The sequence below is a fragment of the Copadichromis virginalis genome, linkage group LG17, assembly GCF_057382275.1.
Source record: "Copadichromis virginalis isolate Kocher_CV1m ecotype Utaka linkage group LG17, C_Virginalis_male_GT1.1, whole genome shotgun sequence".
Lineage (NCBI taxonomy): Eukaryota > Metazoa > Chordata > Actinopteri > Cichliformes > Cichlidae > Copadichromis > Copadichromis virginalis.
The window spans coordinates 36,461,004-36,483,991 of NC_140634.1; the positions used below are offsets into that span (position 1 = coordinate 36,461,004).

General features: G+C 41.7%; 1 protein-coding gene across 8 annotated transcripts in view; it reads right to left on the reverse strand.

The window, feature by feature from the left end:
* gramd4a (GRAM domain containing 4a) overlaps positions 1–13,438 on the reverse strand; it is a 48,861-nt gene extending 35,423 nt beyond the window's left edge. For 4 of the 8 annotated variants that reach the window (XM_085435980.1, XM_085435978.1, XM_085435979.1 and 1 more), the window contains exons 1-3: positions 13,073–13,438; positions 4,022–4,235; positions 343–411 (exon numbers count right to left, since the gene is read on the reverse strand). In XM_085435980.1, coding sequence (XP_085292106.1) covers positions 343–411; positions 4,022–4,235; positions 13,073–13,101 — 312 coding nt within the window. In that variant the 5' untranslated portion in view covers positions 13,102–13,438. Of the gene's footprint in view, positions 1–342; positions 412–4,021; positions 4,236–10,454; positions 10,663–13,072 lie in introns of those variants that run through there. The other 4 variants (XM_085435983.1, XM_085435982.1, XM_085435981.1 and 1 more) reach the window with 2 other exon arrangements.
* Between the last annotated feature and the right edge of the window lie 9,550 nt (positions 13,439–22,988).

Sequence of the window (22,988 nt, forward strand, 5' to 3'; positions counted from 1 at the left end):
TTTTTGGGGAGTATTCAGCTGCTTTTACTTGTTTAAAGCCTGGAAAGAGATGATGCTGCCAGCTGTTGGCTAGAAGCCCAACATAAATTGACAGCTCCTTCAAAATCCTGCACAAACTGAAACCTCTCAATCACTTCCTCGATATCTCTTTCAGCCCTTCCTGTTTGAAGGCCGGCTTTTAAAAATCGATATATAACTCGATCCATTTATTTTAGTGATACCTGCTGTACAGACTTTATGCCTGCTCGTGACTAGAAGTTGGGTTTGTGGCCAACCTTAAAGAGGAAAAACTTGAAAGTCTAAATCAAGTCAGGTTAAAATGTCAAGTTATGACTGACTTACTCTGCTAAACTCTGCCGATGCAAACACTTCCTGTCTGACAGCACCTCCGTTTCCATTTTCTTCAAGCCTCTAGGAGAATATCATCAGAACAAGACAAATGCAGAGATGTCCTGGTTAGCAACAGTTTTCTTGTACAGAGGAGAGATTACAGAGGCAGACTACTCTTAGCGCTTTAATGTAGGGGCTGGGCTCCTGCGCTGGAGTGCTCAGGTAACGGGACAAGTCGCCCTGAAAATGTCCAGTCCTCCCCGATTCAGAGTCATTTGAGAAGAGAGCAGCTCCTGGGATCTCACGTGCCGACTTCACTCTACTCCTGATTTTTAACTCTCTCAGGAGGCTACAAGAGAGCCTCGCAGATGAAGGTGATAATAAGAGAGGAAGACTTCAAAGCTTTGCTCTGCTTCTGAGCACATCAATAGAGACCTTTTTTGTGTCTGACACAGCAGCGGTCAAGCGGGCCGCTGGTGGTACTTTTTGATCTGTCAAGTCTAATGATAAACAATTAACAAATGTATTTGGCAGCAGCAAAAAAAAAAAAAAAAAAAACACAACAAAACCCACAATAGACAATAGCAGGCACATGCAAGTATAGCAGCCCTTGTTAACGAACATGCAGCTGTAAAGCCACACAAGTATTATTTGTGCCTCTTCTCACTTTCACTTTTGTTTCTCTACCAGTGAAACTACCCACCCTCCCCCCTTCCCAAGCAGATTTGCTGTTAACCATGTGATTTCTAAAAAATGTCTCAGGTATCTGAGGTGTTGCTTGAAAAGTCACTTTAAAATCCAATAAAACTGATTAAAAATATACATCTTAAAAGGTATACTAAGAAAAGACACGGCTTGCCACAGCAACATCTTAAAGGGTGCTCACAGCTCCTCATACATGACAAATTTAAACCCACTCAGTTGTATTCTGCAGTGTTTACAAAGTATATAAATCAGGTTTGGCTACTGTTGACATTTCAAAAGGATGACTGTAACCCAGAGCTCAACTCTTTTGGATTTTTCTGCCATTACAAAACTGATCTTTGGACCTTAATATGAAAAACAGAGAGAAATAAGAGTCTTGAGTTTAAATCCTGATGGTATCATTACAGGCTCAAGTACTCATGTCTAGTGAGTATATGCTTTGGCATTGAATGGCAGGTTCGAAGCTGTTCAGCGCTAACAGCTGGTCAAGTATTTTAAATGCATGACAATATGTAAAACTTAAAAGGAACAAATGCATCTAATTAAAATGCACACATGCAGCTGGAGGAAATGGAGACATTTGAATATATTGATGTCTACAAATGGAGATCCAATCAGCTGACACTTAGCTGCTCGGATGGTCCCGCGTTTTCTCCAGGACACATTTGCCCTCTTTGTCAAACCTGCTCCTTCTATTTTGTCCTAAAACTACCCACAAAACTCATTTTTCTTCATTGGCCTCTGACACCGAGTTGCACACTGTGTCTCCTGTGCCTTTTTCAACTACAACTGTACACTTTTAGCACCTGCTAGCATGTACTTTACTTATTTCAAATCTATTCACTTGTTTATTTTATCCACTGTGCCTTTTTTCAGCACTTTGGTCATTTAATGTGCTTAATAAATACATTTATAATTTGATTTTTACATTATTCCTATTGGGTACTTTTAGTATTTTAAGTCAGTACAATTGATTCAATTTGTAGAGCTCGTTTTAATTCATGGGGTGACTTGTTATAGTCAGTCCTTTTTAGGTGATTAATGCTCCGCATGGCTGGCGGCAGAAGCAATGCTTCATTAGTTTGGTTATTTCTTTATAACCACAATATCCTGCTTCAGAATGAGAGAAAATGTGCTACGTAATGGCAGGAATACATAATTCAGGTCTAGTTTTTCACATTTGAATATTAACATTACATTTTGGTCATTGCCTTGGGTGAAAGAGACCATTACAATAGATAATGGCTACACTGAAAGTCCAACATTTGCGGTGATCAAGCTGCCTGATCCAGCAGGTAAAGTGAGGCCGGTGAGGTCGCACGCGCTCGTCTGTTCAATGACTGAGCGCCATCTGCCCAATGACATCCTGCCTATTTAATATGGATGACACAAGCTAGTTTGTCAAGAAGTATCGGTGTATATATTCAGCAACCCAAGGGCACGCTCTTTTTAAACAGATGAGGCAATGAAATTAGGTTTCCACTTAGGCCATATGACCCAATCCTGAAGGGCAAAAAGCACACATCAGTTGTGCCACCAGGGTGGGCTCCAGTGTGACAATAAGGACCTCTTAAGGGTACTGTGGACTAAAGGTGAGATATCCACCATGCCGTTTAGGCTATAAGATACACAAGGGAATGTGGGAGAAAGTGCATGCCTCATGTGTGCATCCCAGCAGGGATGAGAGCAAGCTTGGTCTATTTTAGGGCTTCAGAGTGTGAGTCATCAGTGTTGTAATGTGGGTGATGCCTTCTCAGTGGGCTGGAATGCACACAGGCAAACACCAGAGACAGAAAAATTATATCCTAGCACAGGTGCACATGTGAAAACAAACACATGAAAATACAGACACGTTGCACATGCCTATAAAGTATGCTCAAAAGGGAATTCACGGCTAGATCACTCATTTGATTTGTGCAAGTTTGTGCAGGAAAACTCAAAGAAAGGCCTCATGAGCAACAGTTACCTAAACTCTCTCTCTGAACAGAGACACAGAAGAAGACAGAAAAAAAAAAAAAAACAATGAAAGGGGACAGAGATCTCCTGAGCATTTATTCAGGAAATGATACGATCAAGTGACTAATCTGGTGCATTTAATTATCTATCAGTGTGCACGGCAATGACGACAATGCCGTTTTTAGTCAAATCAAATCAAATCAAATCAAATCACTTTTTATTGTCACATCACATGTGCAGGCACACTGGCACAGCACATGCGAGTGAAATTCTTGTGTGCGAGCCCCACAAGCAACCACTGAGGGCAGAAGAAAGCTTCAGATTTCAGAACAGCATCCAGCGTGGGGGGAAGAAATATCAGAAAACATGGTGTTTTTTTTTTATTTTGTCACAAAGTTTAGTCTTCTTACAGTTTCCTCTGGATCTTGTCCATGCCCTCCCCTCTAGACATCTTGGAGTCCAATCTTCTGAGGCCAACTTCCTGTCCTCTCGCCTCCTCCATCACTTTCCCCGCTTAAATCTTTTCTCTCCCACCATTTTTCATTCTCTACTTCTCACAAATGCTTCCAGTATTTAGGCTCTTGACTCATGCTGATGGCTATCTATATCTTATGTCCACTATTAGAAAAACCTCACTGCCGCCATCTCCTCCATTTTTCTTTTCATGATGAGCCCTCCCTTTTTCATTCCTCTTCAGATAAGCAGAAAGAAGGGGACTTTTAAAAAGAGCAACATGGTTTTGTTTTTCAGCTGCAGCGCTCCTTAAACTGGAGAAGAAATTCAAACCAGCATGATAAAGGTAAAGCAAAATCCCCTGCTTGTCTCCCCCCTTTTTTCTGTTGAGGAAACACCAACTTCAGTGATTTAGCATCACACCCTTTTTAGAAGGACTAATGGATGAGTCACAAAACAACCCCAAAAAACAAAAAAAAACAAAACCCTAAATCCTCCCATGTGTGTTTACCTTTCCATCACAGGACAAAAAAACCAAACAAACACAAAAGAAGAAAACAAAATGATGAGCACTCACGGGTTCTCGCAGGACGTCCTCTGTGTCACGCAGAGCTGCTCTCGGCTTCAGCTGCATGTCGTCGCTACATTCGTTGTCGGAGGCAGGTGGCGACTCGGCCAGATCCGGGAATTCGTCTCTCGTCCTGGGGCCTCGGAAGCGGATCTTGTCCAGGCGCTTTAGCATGGTCAACACCGCACACCTGGGCTTTACCTTAACATGGCGGACGGCAACCCTGCGGGCGCAAAATACACGGGCTGCTGAACAGGCAGTAAAGGACGAGTCATTAACACTGAGAGGAAAACAATGTCTTTACTCCCCTGTTGTTTACAAAACTCACAGACCCACTGCAGTTCATGTAAACATGTTTTTCTTCATCGTTATATACAGATTATTGTTTACAGAATAGTTTGGTTTATATTTTACTGAATTAATTTGATGCACATACAGAGGAAGGGATTCAATTATTAGTTAAAAAATATTCACTGATTGTAACATAAAACCTTAATCTTAAATCTAAGAAATGTAACGTGTCACGCTTCTCTTCCTGTAAGGCGGTGCTTGATCCATTTTCTCACATACCAACACATACTACAGTCTTGGACTGCATGTTCAGGCTCCAAATTTGCCAGTGTTTGGATTTTCCTCCTCTTTTTAGTCTACACAGGAATATGGGGCCACCGTATCCTGTCACTCCTCCAGCAAACAGCAGATTTAATTCACATCAATAGCTGGAAAGGTGGTGCTGGTCGAGAGGGACTGTGGGAGGCTGTTAAAGGCTTAATGGTTGCGTTTTCGTGTCAAGGGTTGACATCTAATGAAGACTGGGGGCTGTTTGAGTCATCATCCACTGCAGTAAACTTGACCCTTATGAAAGTAACGAAATACAGACAGGATTTACAAAGTCATCTACCAGCAATGTGCGAAACAGGTCATGATAGTTTAACAGGAACCAGCTTCAAAGCACAACAGGTGCTAAACTGTTTCTGGCAAACACATCACAGTGCTGTCAAGGCTGCTGTTTCACATCAATAGTGCCCTCCAGAAGTATGTGATCAGGACTCATGGTTTCTAAACTGGTCCGTGTATGAAATGACTAATAGACAGAAAATAGAAATATTAATAAAAATATAAAATGTTGTGTTATTGTAGTGTTTTGATCTCAATTAGCAAAACCAACACATTTCTTTCAGCTTTATGTTGTTTCTAGCTTCCTGTTCCTTTATGGCGCGTGACAGAGAAGCGCTAACTAAAGGTGATTTGACCAACTGTAGCGAGCACAGTCCGGCAGATCGCGAATTCTTGAGACCAGTGCCGACACAGGCATTTAATGAGTGCACGAATATAAATGTCGCTGAAAAGAAAGAATCGTGGGTTGATTTTTATTAGTTTTCCAGCAATGCATTTCACAATCTAACTGGCAACTTCAGATGAACACGTTACTTGGCTACATGTGCTTCAATATTATCAACTGACTGTTATCCTGGCCAGGCTCTAGCTGTGACTCACTGCAACTATCACGCACTCAGTGTTTCTTCCAGAAAAGGCTGTTTGGCCTGCTGGCTGCGAACAAGGATCTAGCCTACCGCAGCCTAACAAGTGAATGTAAGGGACAGATATCAAAACGAATGGTAAACAGTTAAAAATGGTGCAAAGATTGTCCAAGTCCAAAATTATACTATCCCAAACTTTTAGCCCACTGTAGCTCCGCATTGTTAACTAGTGTAAGCAACAGCATGTGTCTACTTTAAATCCTAACAGGACAACAGAAACATGACAACACTATGAATGGGTACCACACTCTGTACTATCAACGAGTTATGTTGGTACTAACGAGTACTGATTCACACTAAAATAATCAGTACACCTACTCAAAAACAAAATATGTCAAAAGCTGAAGAGTGTACTGTATCAGATCGGCTGAAAGCTAAATTAGGACCTGCAGCTAACTTTAGCACATATGTAGCTGACTTATAAAAAAATGAAACCTATGGATGATGATGACACGTTTAGTGAGACACATGGAGACATGTGGGCAATCCTGGCTCAAGAGTTGGCAGTTTGTCTTATAATCAGAAGGTTGCCGGTTCGAGCCCCGGCTCCGACAGTCTTGGTCGTTGTGTCCTTGGGCAAGACACTTCACCTGTTGCCTACTGGTGGTGGTCAGAGGGCCCGGTGGCGCCGGTGTCCGGCAGCCTCGCCTCTGTCAGTGCGCCCCAGGGCGGCTGTGGCTACAATGTAGCTGCCATCACCAGTGTGTGAATGTGTGTGTGACTGGATATGTAAAGCGCTTTGGGGTCCTTAGGGACTAGTAAAGCGCTATACAAATACAGGCCATTTACCATTTACCTCAACAGCTTCAATTACTCCTGTAATCAAGTAGACAGCTGGATCAACTGTCCTTTAACAAACAGGGTTTTTTTATGGCTACACTAACATTTCTTATCAGCACGGTAAACAACCTTATGATTGCCTACAACCCAGTCAGACCTCTCAGGTCATCAGGTTCAGATCTTTAACTATACCCAGAATCATATCCAAGTTTGCTGAAGGTGCTTTCAGTTAATGTGGTCCTGTTCTCTGGAACAACCAACCTGCTCACTCGGGATCAATTACGTCTGTGTTTACATTCAAAAACAGACTCAAAACCACACAGGCCTACAATTAATAAGTTTTGCTGTTTTGTTTTATTCCGTTTTGCTGTTTTCACTGCCTTAAAGCAACGTAAACCTACGCAGTTTTTTAAAGTTTTTTTCATTTTCTATGTTAAGCACATTTAGTTTTCATCTAATGAAATCTGTTATATAAATAAAACTGTTATTGTTACGAGATAATGAAAGGTCTGAAAGTATGTAACCACAACCACTAACAGTCTAACATTAACATTGTGGCGTGCACAAACTGTGTCAGTTAACATCAAAGACATTCTGTCGCTCTCACCCAAAGCTTTTAGTGCACCTGTTTTGCAACGTCTCAATATGCTCAGCTCTTCACCTGCATCTTATCAATATTAATTAAGTAAACTGATATATTTGGATTTATTGATTATTATATTACATTTTAGTTGTTCTTTTTGGCAGACACCTGAAGCTAAGCTATCGTTATCATATTAGAGCTAGAAAAAAAAAAAAAACATACTGGTGCATCCCTAAGGAAAGCCTCTTAAAAATAAATATTTAAAAAGAAAAAAAAAAATCCCTTATTGTCGGTGGAAACCACGATCAGTTTTTGCAGCTGAGCACAGACCCCCAGAATATACAATAAACATGGCTGTGATGGGTAGTAGTCGTTCTGGATTTAATCCTCCCGAGACCTAATCAGCTTGACCGAATGCCTGCCATACAACAACATGACGCAGAGTTTATCTGACTGGACTCCTGTCAAGACTTTGCTTTGTGAATGGCTGGACAGCCGTCAAGCTTTCTACCATAATGACTTGTTGTCAGACTCAGGACTAGTCCAACTTTCTTTTCTAAGAGCTCAGGAGTGGCAGCCTTAGCTACCAACCTGCTTTTCTTATTAACTGCCCATTTGTTTGTTATGCCTAAAGATTGAATCACTTCTTTCTTATTGCAAATACTGTAAAAACTCTTATTTCATCAATCCTCAGCAGCCGATCCCTGCACAAGCAACAAATTGATCAGACCTGCCATTATGAAGAACATTCAAAGGCCTTTAAACAGCGTGTTAGGAATTATAATTTGCTACAGTGGGTAACTCCTCTGAGCCCGCATAAAGGGGACTCGTTTGAAGCTCATTAGATTGAAGCACAAACTTCATAAAAGTCTAAACACTTCAGTGGAGAGCCGCACTAACAGACTAGACTACACATCACTCCTCGTGTCTAAGAGGAAATAAGACAAGGCAAAGACGTAATCAAACAAATGACAATTAGACTGGCACTGAGGCAGCAAGTCTAGCGGTGAATTAAAGACAAGAAACAGGCCACATGGGCACATGTGAGTGGAAATTACAAACGTGACTGGTGGGTTTATCCCCGCGCCCCTCCAAGGGGTGAATGGAAACCTGCTGAGTGGCAGGTTAATAAACACTTCCCTCCACTTGCCTAGACACCTGTCACGCTAGAATCTGTTCTCGCAGTAACCACCCGAATCCACTCACAGCATGCTCGGTGGATCAGCTCAGACGGTCCCTATAGTCAGCTCAACCAGGCTGTTGATTACCTATAATACAACACAATCAATAAATAAATAAATAAATCAATAGTGCCTGCTGGAAAAGAAAATAGAGGCACATTTGGATACAACCCCAGAAACTGACATTTTCAGTCAGAAAAATGTCAGCGAATGACGCAGCATTGAGTCTCAAGGCAAGCTCCTATTCAAGCGCACATTGCGTGTTCCCATGCTATTCTTTGCCTCCTTTCACCGGAGTGTTCTTCAGGCTACCTCCTGTTTACTTATTTCCTTTTTAAAAGGTTCTCTTTCTCTGGTCCAGGAGCAGCCTCAACCACAGCAGCTTAAATAGGAGGACGAAAAGATGAAAAGAGAGGACAGAAGGAGGAGGAGGAAGAAGTGGAGGAGGAGGAGGAAGGGGCTTTAGCTCAAGGTCTGATCGCTGCGACTGTTACTGTGGGTATACACACAAACAGCCCTCATGAGTCATTTGCTCGGCTATGTACAAACACAAAGACACCTCGGCCCACCTTTACCTAATCATAAGTCACCGTGAACACACCAGCCAGGGGAGAGAGCCTGCTGCTGACATAAAACCAAACAACAGAGCAGCAGAGAGATGCACAAACACACATATGCACATAAAACAAAATTACAATGGCTGAAATGGTTTATTATTGTATGCCTTAGTTAAAGGTGAGGAGCTTTACAAGCCTGGTGTATTAAGGCCTAATACACTGTGTGTGTGTATACATGTCTGTGTCTTCTTGGGATATCGCCTGCTAATGACCTTAATAGCCTGAAGTTACTCGTGGTCATGTGGGTCACGCTCGCTACAACAGCCAGACATGGTCATGCTTTTGCAGGCAGTCTTATGCCCTTTAGTCGACTTACTCAAGAGTTATTTCTGCAACTTGTGGTTTCCCATGGAGGTGAAACTAAAACTAAAACTGACATTTTACACATCTCAAAAGCACTCAGTTAAGTTTTATTTATATAGCACCAAATCACAACGACAACAGGAGCCTCCAGGGGCTTAATACTGTAAGGTAAAGACCTTACAATAATACAGAGAAAACCCCAATAACCAGACAACCCCCTAGCAAGCACTTGGCGACAGTGGGAAAGACAAACTCCCCTTTAAACAGGAAGAAACCTCCACCAGAATCAAGCTTAGGGAGGGGCAGCCATCTGCGACCAATTGGGGGTTAGGGGAAGGAGGCGAGAGCAGAGGCCTCCTGCTTACGATAGCCGGAAAACTCCGACAATCCATCAAGCGGTGCAGCTTCGTAGCTTAGCAAAGTCGTACCAAAACATTTGACAGATTTTCGAGCGCCGTGTACATAAAATCATTTCGAGGTCAGTAAACACAACCAGAATTCCTACATAAAGGCACACGGAATTATAAGGGGCCCTGTCGATTTTCAGAAAAATCAAAGGATTGATTTTAAATGTGCCGTATTTTCCAAAAAACACGGTAATAACGACGGCCCGCTAGCATGCGCTACCAAAAAATGTGCTTTGTTGTGTATCTGACGGACGAAAGCTAAACCAGTTCCACACCACTGAAGTTGCAGCATTTTTACAAACCAATTCTGGTTCATCTGTTTCATTCAACGATCCGCTTTCGCCCTTCTCATTCTCCGTCGCCGCCATGAGCGTATGAAAACAAAGGCACTGCGCATGTGCATTTTACCCATATTCTATCGCGATATTTCATTTTCTTATCGTTGCCCAACATTATACCGGTATTACTGTGAAAGGTATGATATGGCCCAGCCCTAGTGCAAAGTATACACACAGATGTTGAAAAGGGGTGAATGAAGAAGAAACAGTGCATCATGGGAAGCCCTGAGCAGCCTATTGAGCTGTAACTACGGGCGGGTTCAATGTCACCTGATAGAGGTGACCCAGACCTTTGTCTTTAAGACACTCGTGCAGTTTAACTAATTGGTCTATGTCTGGCTTCAATGACAGATAAAGCTGGGTATCATCTGCATAACAATGAATGTGCTATTCCTTTTAATATTAATCAAAACACCAACTTGTGATCAAAACATTCGAGGCACAAGCTGTGAAATATTTTTGTTTCAGTGGATTAAAACTAATAATACTTAGTATTTACTTTAGCCTTAATATTAACCCTCGGAGGGTTAAGGAAGGGTCAGGGCTAAGTGAGCAGTACTAATAGAAATGAATAGAATTATTCACTGTAAACAAAGGAAGTGTTTATTAGTAAACTGCAGATGGCGCTGTTGGATGAAAAGATAAATGATACAATATAGCAATGTAGCCAAATATATTTGTTGTCCACATACCTGGGCAGCCCGCCAAAGTAAAGTCTATGCATGGTGAAACAGCACTGCCTCCCTCTGAAAATTTTACAAACACTCACAGGCCACTTCATTAAATACACCTGTTCAACTGCTTGTTATCCCAAATATCCAATCAGCCAATCACGTGCCAGCAACTAAGTCCACTGAAACCTGCAGACACGTAACTTAAAGTTACGCCAGAAATTATGCTGACAAGAATCTGCCACAGACAGATCTGGCGAAGCACTCAAAAGCACATTTCTAGTAGCTGCTGCTACACAAAGTGTCGTCAAGACCGCACTCTGACAAGACGACGCACACACATTCACAAGGTGAAAACCGTAACTTATACACTTTTGCAGTAACAAAATCCCCAATAAAAGTGCAAACATTATTGCTCTGGATTATTAACAGCTTCATAGACGTGCTCATAAAATCCTGCAAAGCAACTAGCTGAGGAGCCCTATGAAATCAACATAATGCACTCATCAGGAGGCATAGTAACCTCTTAAGTTAAACATTTGTCTTTGTAGCCATGATAACGCATTATCATGAGAGACACTCATTACATGGTTTTATGTCTAAACATCATGAAATGGTTCTTAGTTTAATTTCAGTCATAACTATATCACTGGTGTCCATCAACCATACATGAAAGGGTGCCCAATAAAGCTTGAGCGCTTACACATGAGGGCCACTGTCTGTATATTTTCTGGGACATTAGCAGTCAGGTCTGATAATAAAGGCTTGTTTAAAAAGAAAACAAAGACCTGCCACAGTGCAGTGTTTCCATTTCGGTGACTGATGCTTTAGAACTAGCTTCCCGTTACAGGTGCCTTCACTGAACGTGGTGTATAAACCCATGTAGGGACATCCTGCTTTCATCGTCATCCTCATCATCATCCGTGGTGCTTAGTTTCTGTAGAAACAAGGCTGAATAAAGCAAGACACTCAGCCGTGGAGCTATTCTCAACTTGTATGAGTTTCATAAGACACTCAGAGACAGGGAGGGAGAGACATGACCTTTAAATAACTCATCTACAGGCAACAGCCAGAATGTTCCAATGGGCAGCTGCAACTTTTGTTCACTTTCCTGCATTAATAATCAGGTGAAGGGCGACAGATGGTCAGAAGAGACGAACAGCATCAGGCTGCTGACAAGCAGAATAATAACTAAAACAAACAATGGCACTGTAACAGCGCAGAGATATCGCAAGTTTCCATATCAGCATATAGGCATCACGCCTCTGATTAAAGACAAAATCTATCTCCATACATATCATATCGTCACTGTGAATGCTTCTATTGAGCCCAGCCTTTTCATTTGATGTCAACCCTCGGGAGGGAGCAGGAAGGCAGGAGGAGAGCGCAGATATGATGAACTTTAACAAGACCTATTAGACACATCCGGCTCTGTTTATAGTTGAAAGCAAAACAAAGGTTTCAAGCACAAGCACAGCCCCCAGCGAACAAATACTGACAGAAGAATAATGGTGGGGACAAGGATACGCCAGCTTTTATCTAACCCACTAATGCAACCCTTTAGGCAAAGTGGGGTTTTTGCTCAACGAAAATAAAAAGGCAGGCTTTTTTTCCCCCTAACATCATGTCAAGGGTTATTGTTTGGGCAGTGCAGCATCTGAATGCTGCCACTCAGGGTCATGCATGCCGTGTGATGTACCACTGATATGCAAACTCAAACCCAAAAACAAATGACTCATGAGGAAATACTTCTGTTAATATGAATTCCTGCATTATTGAGCGGGGCTGCTGAAGTGAGGTTTACTCAAACAGTCACGATCAGCACATGATGTAACAGCCAACAGCATGGAAATTACACACTCCTTCCTGCCCTCCAGCCCTCTGGCCATGCAGCATCAGCGCTATTATTTCACCTTGCAGTTACATAATCAAGGATATAAACAATAGATTCTTCCTCAACAACTGGTCACGCTCCTCCATAGGATGTTAAAACGTGATTCTGATCAAATAGCAATCACATTTGAACTCTGTATGGCGACAAAAAAACTAAAGCCCTGTACCAACTGGTTTAATCAAAAATCCAGTTTGACAGCACCTTTTAGAGGTCAGAGGTTCCGACTGTAAGTGAACACACCACACGAGCACTTTATCTTTCTGGGGGTGCAACCGAGGTACAAAACATGAAAATATGTAAAATATTACGCTAACATTTGTTTGTTTTTAAGTGCTTTTGAGTGTTTCGGTTGAGACTAGAAGTTGATTTTAAAAATTCACTGTTACACTGGGCCAGGAAATGAGAAGAAGCGTGTTTTTCCTCTCTCTCTCTTTTAAACAGCATCAAAAGCCGTCAGACTCTGGCACAGTTAGGCCAAACTAACTAACACGATACAACAAATGCGTCCGTTATACTTTTATCTGTTAAGGGCGACTAATTTCAAACGGTGGGGGTTGAACTTAGGCCTCGAGTTAGCGGTCTCAGGAAAGATAAAAAGAAAACCAAAATAATCCGCATTTTGGGTGACCCCGAAGAGACGCTGGGACAGCTTGGGTGTCATAAAATAATACCCCTCATTTTTCTCCCTCCCCTCCAGAACGACAGCCATTTATTGTGTTTCACAAATAAAATAAGCGTTTCTTACCCAGCACGTAAATCGTAGCAAAGTTTCATGAACACTGAGATTGCCTTTTAGTCTGCTTTATCCTTCTGTACACCTGCTGCTCAGGACGTCAAATTAGCGCCAGTCTCACGGCGAATGCCGCTCACTCCGTCCATCCATCCCGACGATACATCCGCTAATTTCTGAAAGCCGACTAAATGTCGTCTCCTGCTGAGAGCTGAGCGGTCAGGCAGGCAGACAGTGGGGAAAAAAAACCAGTTGCGTGTCCCCCCTCCTCCCTGGAGAGAGCTTTCCTGACCAGCGCCGTTGGCCCGGAGCTTGCAGATACCGGCGCTGCTCCGATCTGTTGTCGGTCTACACAGACTGGCAGAGAGAGCAGGGCCGGGGAAATTTCGTCAGTGTGCGGCGCTTCTTTCTTAAAGGGGCCGCCGCCGCCGGGGGCTGACGCTTCACAGCAAAGCTTCACAAACGGGACGCGAGCGGAAACACCGCGACTTCTCCTTACCACCGCCCTGTGGCTGCCTCTCTCACATCCTGATAAATTATAGAACAGGTGGCTAAACAATGGCCTCCTTATAATGCACTTAATCGCTGTAAATCAACCCGCTACTGCAGCAATATCATCTTTTCTATTGAGTCATATATAGGAAATATCTTCAGTGTTGTTTTTAATATTTTTTAAAAGTTTATTGTTAGTTTCTCCTGTTAAACTTTCTTCAAATCAACACTAGTAACAATATAATATAAATCCTGTTTTGGCCCTATTCCTTTTTGCCCTGCCTGCCAGCTGATACTATACATTTACTGTAATAACCAAAATGACACTAATAGCAATGGATAAATTAACAGAAAAAGGAAACACAGGGACAAGAGGAGCCTATAGATTATTTATATGCTTGGAAAATCTAAATTTTCCGGCACAACATCGCATTCTAATTCTGCTGCCAGACGTGACAGGTTTTAAGGGGTGTAAAAGTCACCAATAACAAAAGCTTCCTCCTTTTTCTTTATAAAAAAAATCACTTAGCTTCTTCAAGCACACTTATAAAGAAATTGCTGGCATATTTACAGACCTGTTTGCCAAGGTCTACCTGATATTTCAAATCTCTATCTGCTCTGCCATGGAATAAACAAACAAACACTGAAACATGGTGGATACTGGATCTAGAAGTTAAAATGAGCTCTCCAGGCTTCTTGGAGTTCTGCTGCTATTTGGTTTTCTCTCTGTCGAGATGATCCCACACTCCTTCAGTAATGCTGGGGAGGCCAGTCCATGAATAGTTTTCCACTGTGTTGTTTTCTATCTAGGTATGCTTTTAATGCAGTGTGGGTCGTTGTGATGCTGGAAAGTGACACTTTCCAAATGGCATTGCATGGTGGATCAAAATCCCATGGTACTTGTGTTCATCAGCGATGATAAGATCGCCAACACAGCTGGCTTAAATGTCAGCACCAAGCCATGACAGAGCCTCCTTTACAAATGACACTCACTGTTGTACCACTCTTCTGACCTCCATATTGATAATGATTTGAACCAAAAATGTCATTTGTCAAACTTTTCTGTTTGTTTCCCTTCTTTAAGAACGGCTTTCGGACGGCTATCCACCGAGACCGTTCTAATAAGGCTTCATTTCTTGGGTTCATGACTTTCGGATACTGTTCATCTATTGTAGATACATTGCTCTGCGTTTGCCCCCTGTGAACCCACAATAAGGCTGATGTCTTAAACGAGTCAATATGTAAAATAAATCTTGAGTACAGCAACTTCAGACACCTTACTTTTGAAAATAGGCACTTTCCATAAATCCTTAAAATACAGTTCAGGATACTAACCTTTGCATAGTCTTTGATGTCAGTCTTTGAGATTCTCCTGGTCTTTTCGAAGTAACAGAATCCCAGAGGGGCCTCTTGTATGAAGTTATCCCACTGTTTGAGCAATTGTGTGATGAAGTGATCTTGAGCTAACAGACCGCTTTGACCGTCCTCTTTCCACTGTTTGAGCTCAAATGAGAAAAAAAGAAGAGAGCTTTGAAAGGAGCGAAGAGTGAAACGGATAGAAACTGAGAGAGAAACAGGAGTTAACTGACCTCTGGCCCCTCAGATAAGACCATAGATTACGGGGAAGTAATCACAAGTGCTTTCAATGGCTGCTGTCAGACTACCAATGAGCCCAGTGAGGATCGCAGTAGCTCTGTCTTCACTAGAGTTCTGCCCTGGTTGGCCTGCAGCTTTGCTTGTGTGGTTTTAGCTTCAACAAAAGACAAAGAAAGACAGTAGATGTTTAGATTACCTTCACATTTGTGTAGGCAAATGTGTGAGGCACGGGATTTTCCATATGTAGTTCAAGAGTATTTTGTGCAGACTTTACATGAAAGGGTATACTTAGAGTTTGAGTTGTCTAGAGCTTTCTGTAGTATTCTGCATCACTAATCAGATTATATGAAATAAAGCCTAATTAGCAAGACAAGCCTACTGATTAAAATACAGCTTTGCACCACTTATCCGTCTGCTATGTAAAATTTTAGATTGCTATTTGAACAAATAATTACTTTTATGGAAGCAGCAACCTACATCGTTGGGGGGGGGGGGGGGGGGCAATATGGAAGTGCCTAAAGGTGTAGTTCTTCAAATGACCACTAGGGGTGGCTCCAAAAGTGGGTCAATCCTAATGTACTCCAATTTTAAAATGACAATCTTTGGAGCTGAAACAAACATTTTTACAGCCAGGTACAGATTTATTCTCTGCAGAGTTCATTAATTTAATTACTTTAGATTTTGTGCATTGGATAGGGTTTGTGGCCAGGTGCTTTTTGTCTTCTTTGCCTTTTGATTGTACTAGCCAGAGTGAGCTGTTCGATTTCTTTAGTAAGTAAAGCGTGTCTTTTTTGCTATCCTAAGTTAGCATGTAATATCAAAGTGAATTATGAATGCACCTTGTTAACCTTGCTAGCCCAGGTCTACACTTTTAAATGAGATATCAGAAATGAACTGTTGATGTCGCCATGTAATTTGGTAATTAGCAGTGGTGCATTCAAAGTTATCACAAGTTAACAGTAATACATACTGGAATATCACAGTAGATTATCACTACAGGACAATTTCTTGGATCCACATAATGCTTCACCTGTTTTACAAGTATTGTATTCCAATATGTTGGTTGTTCTGAGCACAGGTAACCTACATATGATGTTTTGGGAAATACTTTGGACATTGTATGTAGGCATCGTCTAAGAAGGACATTCCCTGGGCTCATCGGACAGAACACATGACAGCACATGGACACAAGGAGAATGTTTGACAAGGAGTGATATGTTATCGATTTTCAGGTCAGCGTGACTTACCTCAAAGTAGTAGACAGACAACTGAAAAGTGTGGGATAGCTCAAGATCATATAAGCTAACTCTGTCACCTTTAAAAAAAGAAAAGTTTTAAATTTGAATTTAAAAGTACAGGGACTGTCTGTCTCCTGAATCCAAAGTGGGAGCTGGCTCCACAGGAGAGGAGCCTGATAGCTGAAGTCTGCCTCTTAAGACTACCTCTTAAGGAAACACAAGCAGGAGTGACTGGAGATTTGTATTCAGGGAGTAAGATTTAGAATTTGCTTAACTGCACCACCCTGGATCAGATACTTGAACAGTCAGATAATCCGGTCGTTAAGTGATGACATGACGAATCCTACTTCCGGGCCTAAAGTAGTCTGCGTTTAATATGGCTTTTGTGTTGTTAACATGTTTAATGTTTTGTATTTTCTTCTATTTAATCTCAAAAAGCTCCTAAAACAGTCAGTGATCACTGTTGACCTCCCTCGGCTTTTATTACCGCTAATCATTTATTTAAGCTCAGTTTTTAAAACCTTAGGATGTAACTACAGCCCAGCCCATGCAGCAGTATTGTGGATGGATTATCTCAGTTGTTCTCCTGGCTGAAGTTTGGTCCTTTTACAGCATCCTGCCATGCGATTACATTTGTTCCTGACCACCGAGAACACTCACATTAACTTTTATCGAGTGGAAAAAAAGTTAGCTTGTTTATATTATGCTAACATAACTGTGTCGCTAGCGGTCACGTAGCACATCATTATATACCAGCTAGCCAAACTTCAGTAACCCTACAAACGTCACTGCTGTTTAGTTTTCTGTCTTCATTTATGCTGGAAGTGATAACAGAGCTGTACGTTTTAATTTGTTTCCAAAACCCCGCAGTCAGGACATGCTATATTGTATTTAGATAGAAACTAGCGAGCTAACTCCCTGCTAACTTCTAACTCCGTAAAATGTCATAAACTCCGTTTTCATGGATGCCTGGATGTTAAACTCAATTGTTACACCTGGTAGAGCAGAACGCTGATCATTTTATTAAAGATGAAAGACTTTAGACAGTTTTTCAACTCTCAGTAATGCCATAGTGATCGTTTGATATATGGACCTGCAGCGGAGTTTAGGCCCAGACACGGCTAGTGACGTCAGACTTAACGACCGGATAAGGAAACCCATTAAAACCAGCCTCAAAGTAATTAATGCACATTTTTAATGTTCATGTCTTCATGTTAGAGTATGTTAGGGTTCATGGACACATAAACTTTCTCCAAACTTCCTCACAGTAGTACTGGAGACCCAAGGTAATGCCATCCTGTCATCAACATATTGTTAGAAACAATGTTGCTTATGGTTGTTGTTGTTTTTTAAGTTATTTAGTTCTTAATTTTATTTAATATTTTGCTTTGAGTTTTTTTGGAGCGGGCATAATCATCTCTGGCTTCATAGACGGATCGATAGCTGGATATCATCTGCATAGCTTACAGTTTTCTAATAGTACTGCCCCTTAGGGAGCATGCATAGAGTACATAAAAAGACGTGACTTAAACCAGCTTGGTGCTGTTCCTTTTATTCCAATATTGAATTACAGTCTCTACAGCAGAATGTTGCGATCAAATGTGCACCAAGAGCATAGTACTAATACCTTTTCTGAAGCTAGGTTAAAGTATGGTAGATGTTTTTAACATGCAACTATACTATTGCGGGAATATTTGATTCAATATTACATCAATCACAAATTCCTTGTAATCTCTATTACATCATCCTCTTGAAGGCCAAATTGAGCCACCTAAACCAGTCCTTCAGTGTGCCCTCTCTATGTCTATGTTTTAGTCCTCTTGTCTTTTGCAGGTTATTTCAGCAGCGGCTGCTTTGTCATGACCTTGCAAAATTTGACCTGTAAATACTATGAGCTCCAACGGGATACCGCTCAGGGTTTCAGATTGTGCAGTAACCAAGAGGACTAAAGCTTTTAGATGGGATTCCCCTCAGTCGCGCTTAGAGCGCACGCACAGACGCAAGCGCACACACGTACACAACAATGGGCTTGTGATCCTCTTCATATGTCTTCTAGCAAAGCTACCGCTGTTGAGATTTCCCAAATCCTCCCTCTGCGCTCATTTAGAAATCCTGTAATAAACCTCTTAATCCCAAACCAGCATTTTCTAGAGGGTTGCACAACCGAGCGTGTCTTATGCAACTGGCCGAGCATTCTGAGTCAATTATAGAACAGTTGGGAGGAAGGGGAGGACGGATGACGAGACTGCTGATGCAAAACACATTTAGATAAGACGGCTAATTTAATACTAACATGTTGTTCTTCGTGGACTTGTTTCAACAAAGAAATAGTAAGATTTGTGTCTTAAAAGGATGGCGTTTTCCTCTTATAGTAAAATAGATAAAATAGAGTCCATCTATCACAGCAGGTTTGATTAGAAAAACATTCCTAGCAGCTGTTTTAGTGTTTGTGTTACTATAGAACCTAAAAGATTCTGTCTGCCTATTTTACCTGTCAGACTGTCTTTGGAGTTAAATGTTTTATGCTTTATTTTACTTTTTATCTTTTTTCCCTCCAAAAGAAAAAAACATAAAACGACTTGTTATTACCTAAAAGAAATAGTTCTGGTCTGCAAAAGAACTTAAAATTTAACCTTTCTCTAAAAAAAAACCCTCAAAAAATGTTTATCTTAAAGTTACAGCACATGTTTACAATAATGGGTAAACATGTGCTAATAATAACTTGCAAGGCAAAATACCTAATTCAGTAAAAGGACTTGAGTTTACAATCCCTGATAATGCATGGCTTTAAATGGAGAAAATCTTGAGGGATGGCTGTTATGAGGAAAGGCAGCCCAGAACACATCGCTGTGTGCCTCAACTTTCAGTCTTTTACCCAAGCTAATCTGCCATTTTTCCTTGGTTAGGATTAGAGATCTGATCTACATTATCATATTAAAATTTGGGACACATCGTCAGTAGTGGACCTTGGATTCATCGGGTGTTTCGGCCATTATCACTGGACACCCTCATCCAAAGAGGTCCTGCCAGGGTTGATCAGGCGCCAGATTGTGTCACTGGTTTATGTTAAAATTGTTATTTCTATACTTCTTTCTGCTGTTTAGTTTTCTACAGTTTATTTTCGTCTATTTATTCACTGCAACTGAGAAATACTTACCTCTTTAACATTTATGGAGCCTCATTTCTTCAAAGGGACAGAAAAGGTGTAGATAAAAGGTGATTCAATTTTAAAACTGTGTAATTTTAAAACTGTGTATATACTGTATATTCTGTGTATTTATTATCTGACTCTTATTGCCTGTTTATGCCCTGTCCTTATCTTCAACGTCATGCTGCTCTGTTGTATCTTAATTGCCCCTTGGGGATAAATAAAGTCTGATTCTGATTCTGAGAGAGAAGTAAGACAAGAGGGCCAAGATAGGAGAGAGGAGAGCCGGAAGGGGGGCGCCCGATCTGGCTTCCCACACCTCCCCACGTTTTACATGTGGAGTGCCAAAGTATACAACATGTTCAGAATATTTAAAACTATATTATGATTGTAGAGCCTGTATTATAGTTCAGTCTTTAGCTTACAATATAAAGCGCCTTGAGGTGACTGTCATTGTGGTTTTAGACTATATAAATAAAATTGTGATACAATCATTTTACAGCTAAATAAAGAATGCTTTTCTCTAGAATTTTCCGTGTAACCCAAAAGGCAGTTTCTAAAACAAACAGGATGAAGAGCGGTGTTTTAAAGGCCCTGAAATGAGCAGTAGCATTGCCACCCATCTGGGGCAAAGGAAGGATGTAAAACAAGCTCATCATTTGGTGGCAGCAGTAAACAAACAGCATGTGGCATTTAAACAGCTTGTCCCCATAAGCTACACTAACAATTGTGTATTTTCCAAATCTGTTGGCATCACACATGACCAAAATTGTTACGAAAACTCTCTGAGTGAACAAAACTAACGCAGGAGGCAAGAATAATTTTATATTTCTGGGCAGGTGGCAAGATCACAAACCACCCACAAAGCTGAGATTACACTCACTCGCAGACGTGCATGAGGATATCTGCAGATATGATTAAGTAGTTTTAATGTGATTTCTTTTAAAGATTATCTGGAGTACACTATGAGGACGCCTTGAGTGTACCTACTGCAGCAGATGTGTGGACACACAGTCACAGCCCACTGGAATGTAAGCAGGGGTTTGACGCTAACCACCTCATGCAAGATTTCAAATTTAGACTCTAGCCTAAGCAGACTGACACATTCTCACAGATGAGGAACACATAACACTTGCAGAAGAGAGCTTCAAACCAATCAGGACACATCTGTGATCGGTCAACCACAGCTAAACAAACTAAACCACCACAGCTAAACCACCTCCATTCAGCTGTGGGAGGTGGATCCTTGACTCAAGTCTAAATTGTATCCATATATAGATATTGTCTTATCAGCCAGTGCATGCCTTGAGAATGTTCAACACTGTTGCAGATCCATACTACTCAAAAACAATTAAAGGAAGAGTTTAGCATCAAGTCAAATGAAATGAAATGAAAAACAGGTGTGCTAGAGGGACAATGAGAGACAAACCCCCAAACATGAACGGTTTTACAGGTGGAGGGCAATGACATTTACCCCTCCTCATCTTTTCTCACTGGTTTTTCAGTAGTTTTATATTTGGCAACATGAGGCAACACTTGGACAACACATCAGTATGTGCTGTTACCTGAAGGTTTGCTGTGTCTCCCAGCACAGTCTCAAGAGCATGGAGGAGATTCCAGGAGACAGGCAGTTACTCTAGGAGAGCTGGGCAGTGCTGTAGAAGGCCCTTAACCTATCAGCAGGACTGGTATCTGCGCTTTTGTACAAGGAGGAACAGCACAAGCACTTCCAGAGCTACAAAATGACCTCCAGCAGGTCACTGGTGCAGACGTCTCTGACCAAACAATCAGAAACAGACTTCATGACATTGGCCTGAGGGCCTGACATCCTTTATTTGTTCCCGTGCTCACTGCACTGTAAGGTCAATTTAGCATTCGCCATAGAATACCTGACCTAAACCCAAAAGAGCACCTCTGGGACATTATGTTTGTTGTCTGTACCTCAGACTGTCCAGGAGCTCAGTGATGCCCTGGTGCAGATTTGGGAGGAGATCCTCCAGGATGCCCTCACAATGCCAGGGCATCCTCCATACAAGTTTCTGTTGTGATAAAAGTGATAAAGCAGGCTGTTCTTATGGTCCATGGTGGTTATGGTGGTAAGCGACTCAACTTCCTGTTGAAATGGATTTAAAGTGTTAATGAAGGTGGCAAGGTTGCCTCTCCGGTGGTCCTCCTTGGGCTTTTGCACCCTGTGGATGTCCTGGCCTGGGTTTCTTCCATGTCTGCTTCATGCGGTTGGGGGCGGGGCTATGGCTCCCCACACCACAGGGGTGGGCAACTCCAGGCCTCGAGGGCCGGTGTCCCTGCAGGTTTTAGATGTGTCCTTGAACCAACACAGCTGATTTAAATGGCTAAATTAGCTCCTCAACATGCCCTGAAGTTCTCCAGAGGCCTGGTAACGAACTGATCATGTGATTCAGGTGTGTTGACCCAAGGTGAGATCTAAAACCTGCAGGACACCGGCCCTCGAGGCCTGGAATTGCCCACCCCTGCTCTAGCAGATCGCTACGTGGATAAACCTTTTGAACTCAAGCGCGATCATGCACACAGGTGTACACACGGACGCTCACTGACACAAACTACATCTTCCTTGGCTACTACCTTAAAGCATATCGTGCGCTGTCAGTCTTGCATGCTGCTCAATAACATTCAATATTTAGTATTTACTCTCACAGGTATCTAGGTTGTTACTTTGATCTCTGTATCGCATTGTTCTCTTGTTGTTTGTTTTCTTTTTTCTTCTTTTAGTAGTGTTGTGAAATCAACAATGAGAACCCCATGACTGAACCCCATGACTGAGAACACTTTTAAAGCATCAGGGATACCGCCCCCTTCATGGCGTCAATTACAGATCAAAGATGTTGATTACAGTAAATGGTACATCTTAAATGGCTAAAAACAGACACAGAACTTCCTATTTCTATAACACCTTCCATACATGGCAATGAACTTCAAGCCTCGAGGGTCTCTGAGGGCTGATCCTTGACTCCGGTCATCTGTAACCAAGTAAACTGCAATGCAGTAACTGCATTGCAGTTAGAAGCTAAATGAATTTCAGGCCTTGGCCTGGCAGGTGTATGGATTCTATGTGTTTGTAAGCGTGTATGCTGCCTTCTATGCTCTAAGTCTCCTACACAATAGATTGTGAAGTCATAGCGCTTCACAAAGCTTGAGACCTTCTTTAATAGACTGAACATCAACTCTGAATGAGCACAAACATGCAACGTGTATAAGATACTTCTGGCTGTACCTGTAATAAAAGGTTAACATGGTGTCAATAGCTTTAATAAACATCTTTAATGCAATATCAAGGCTGTAGGATATATTATTAATGCAATGTTAATAATGCAGGTTATATTCTAGCAGTAAAATAATTTTCTGTATCTCCACAGTAGGTGATCCAACAGATTTTCTCAGTGTCTTCTCTTACTGCCCCCCTTCCCCTCTTTCTTTCTTT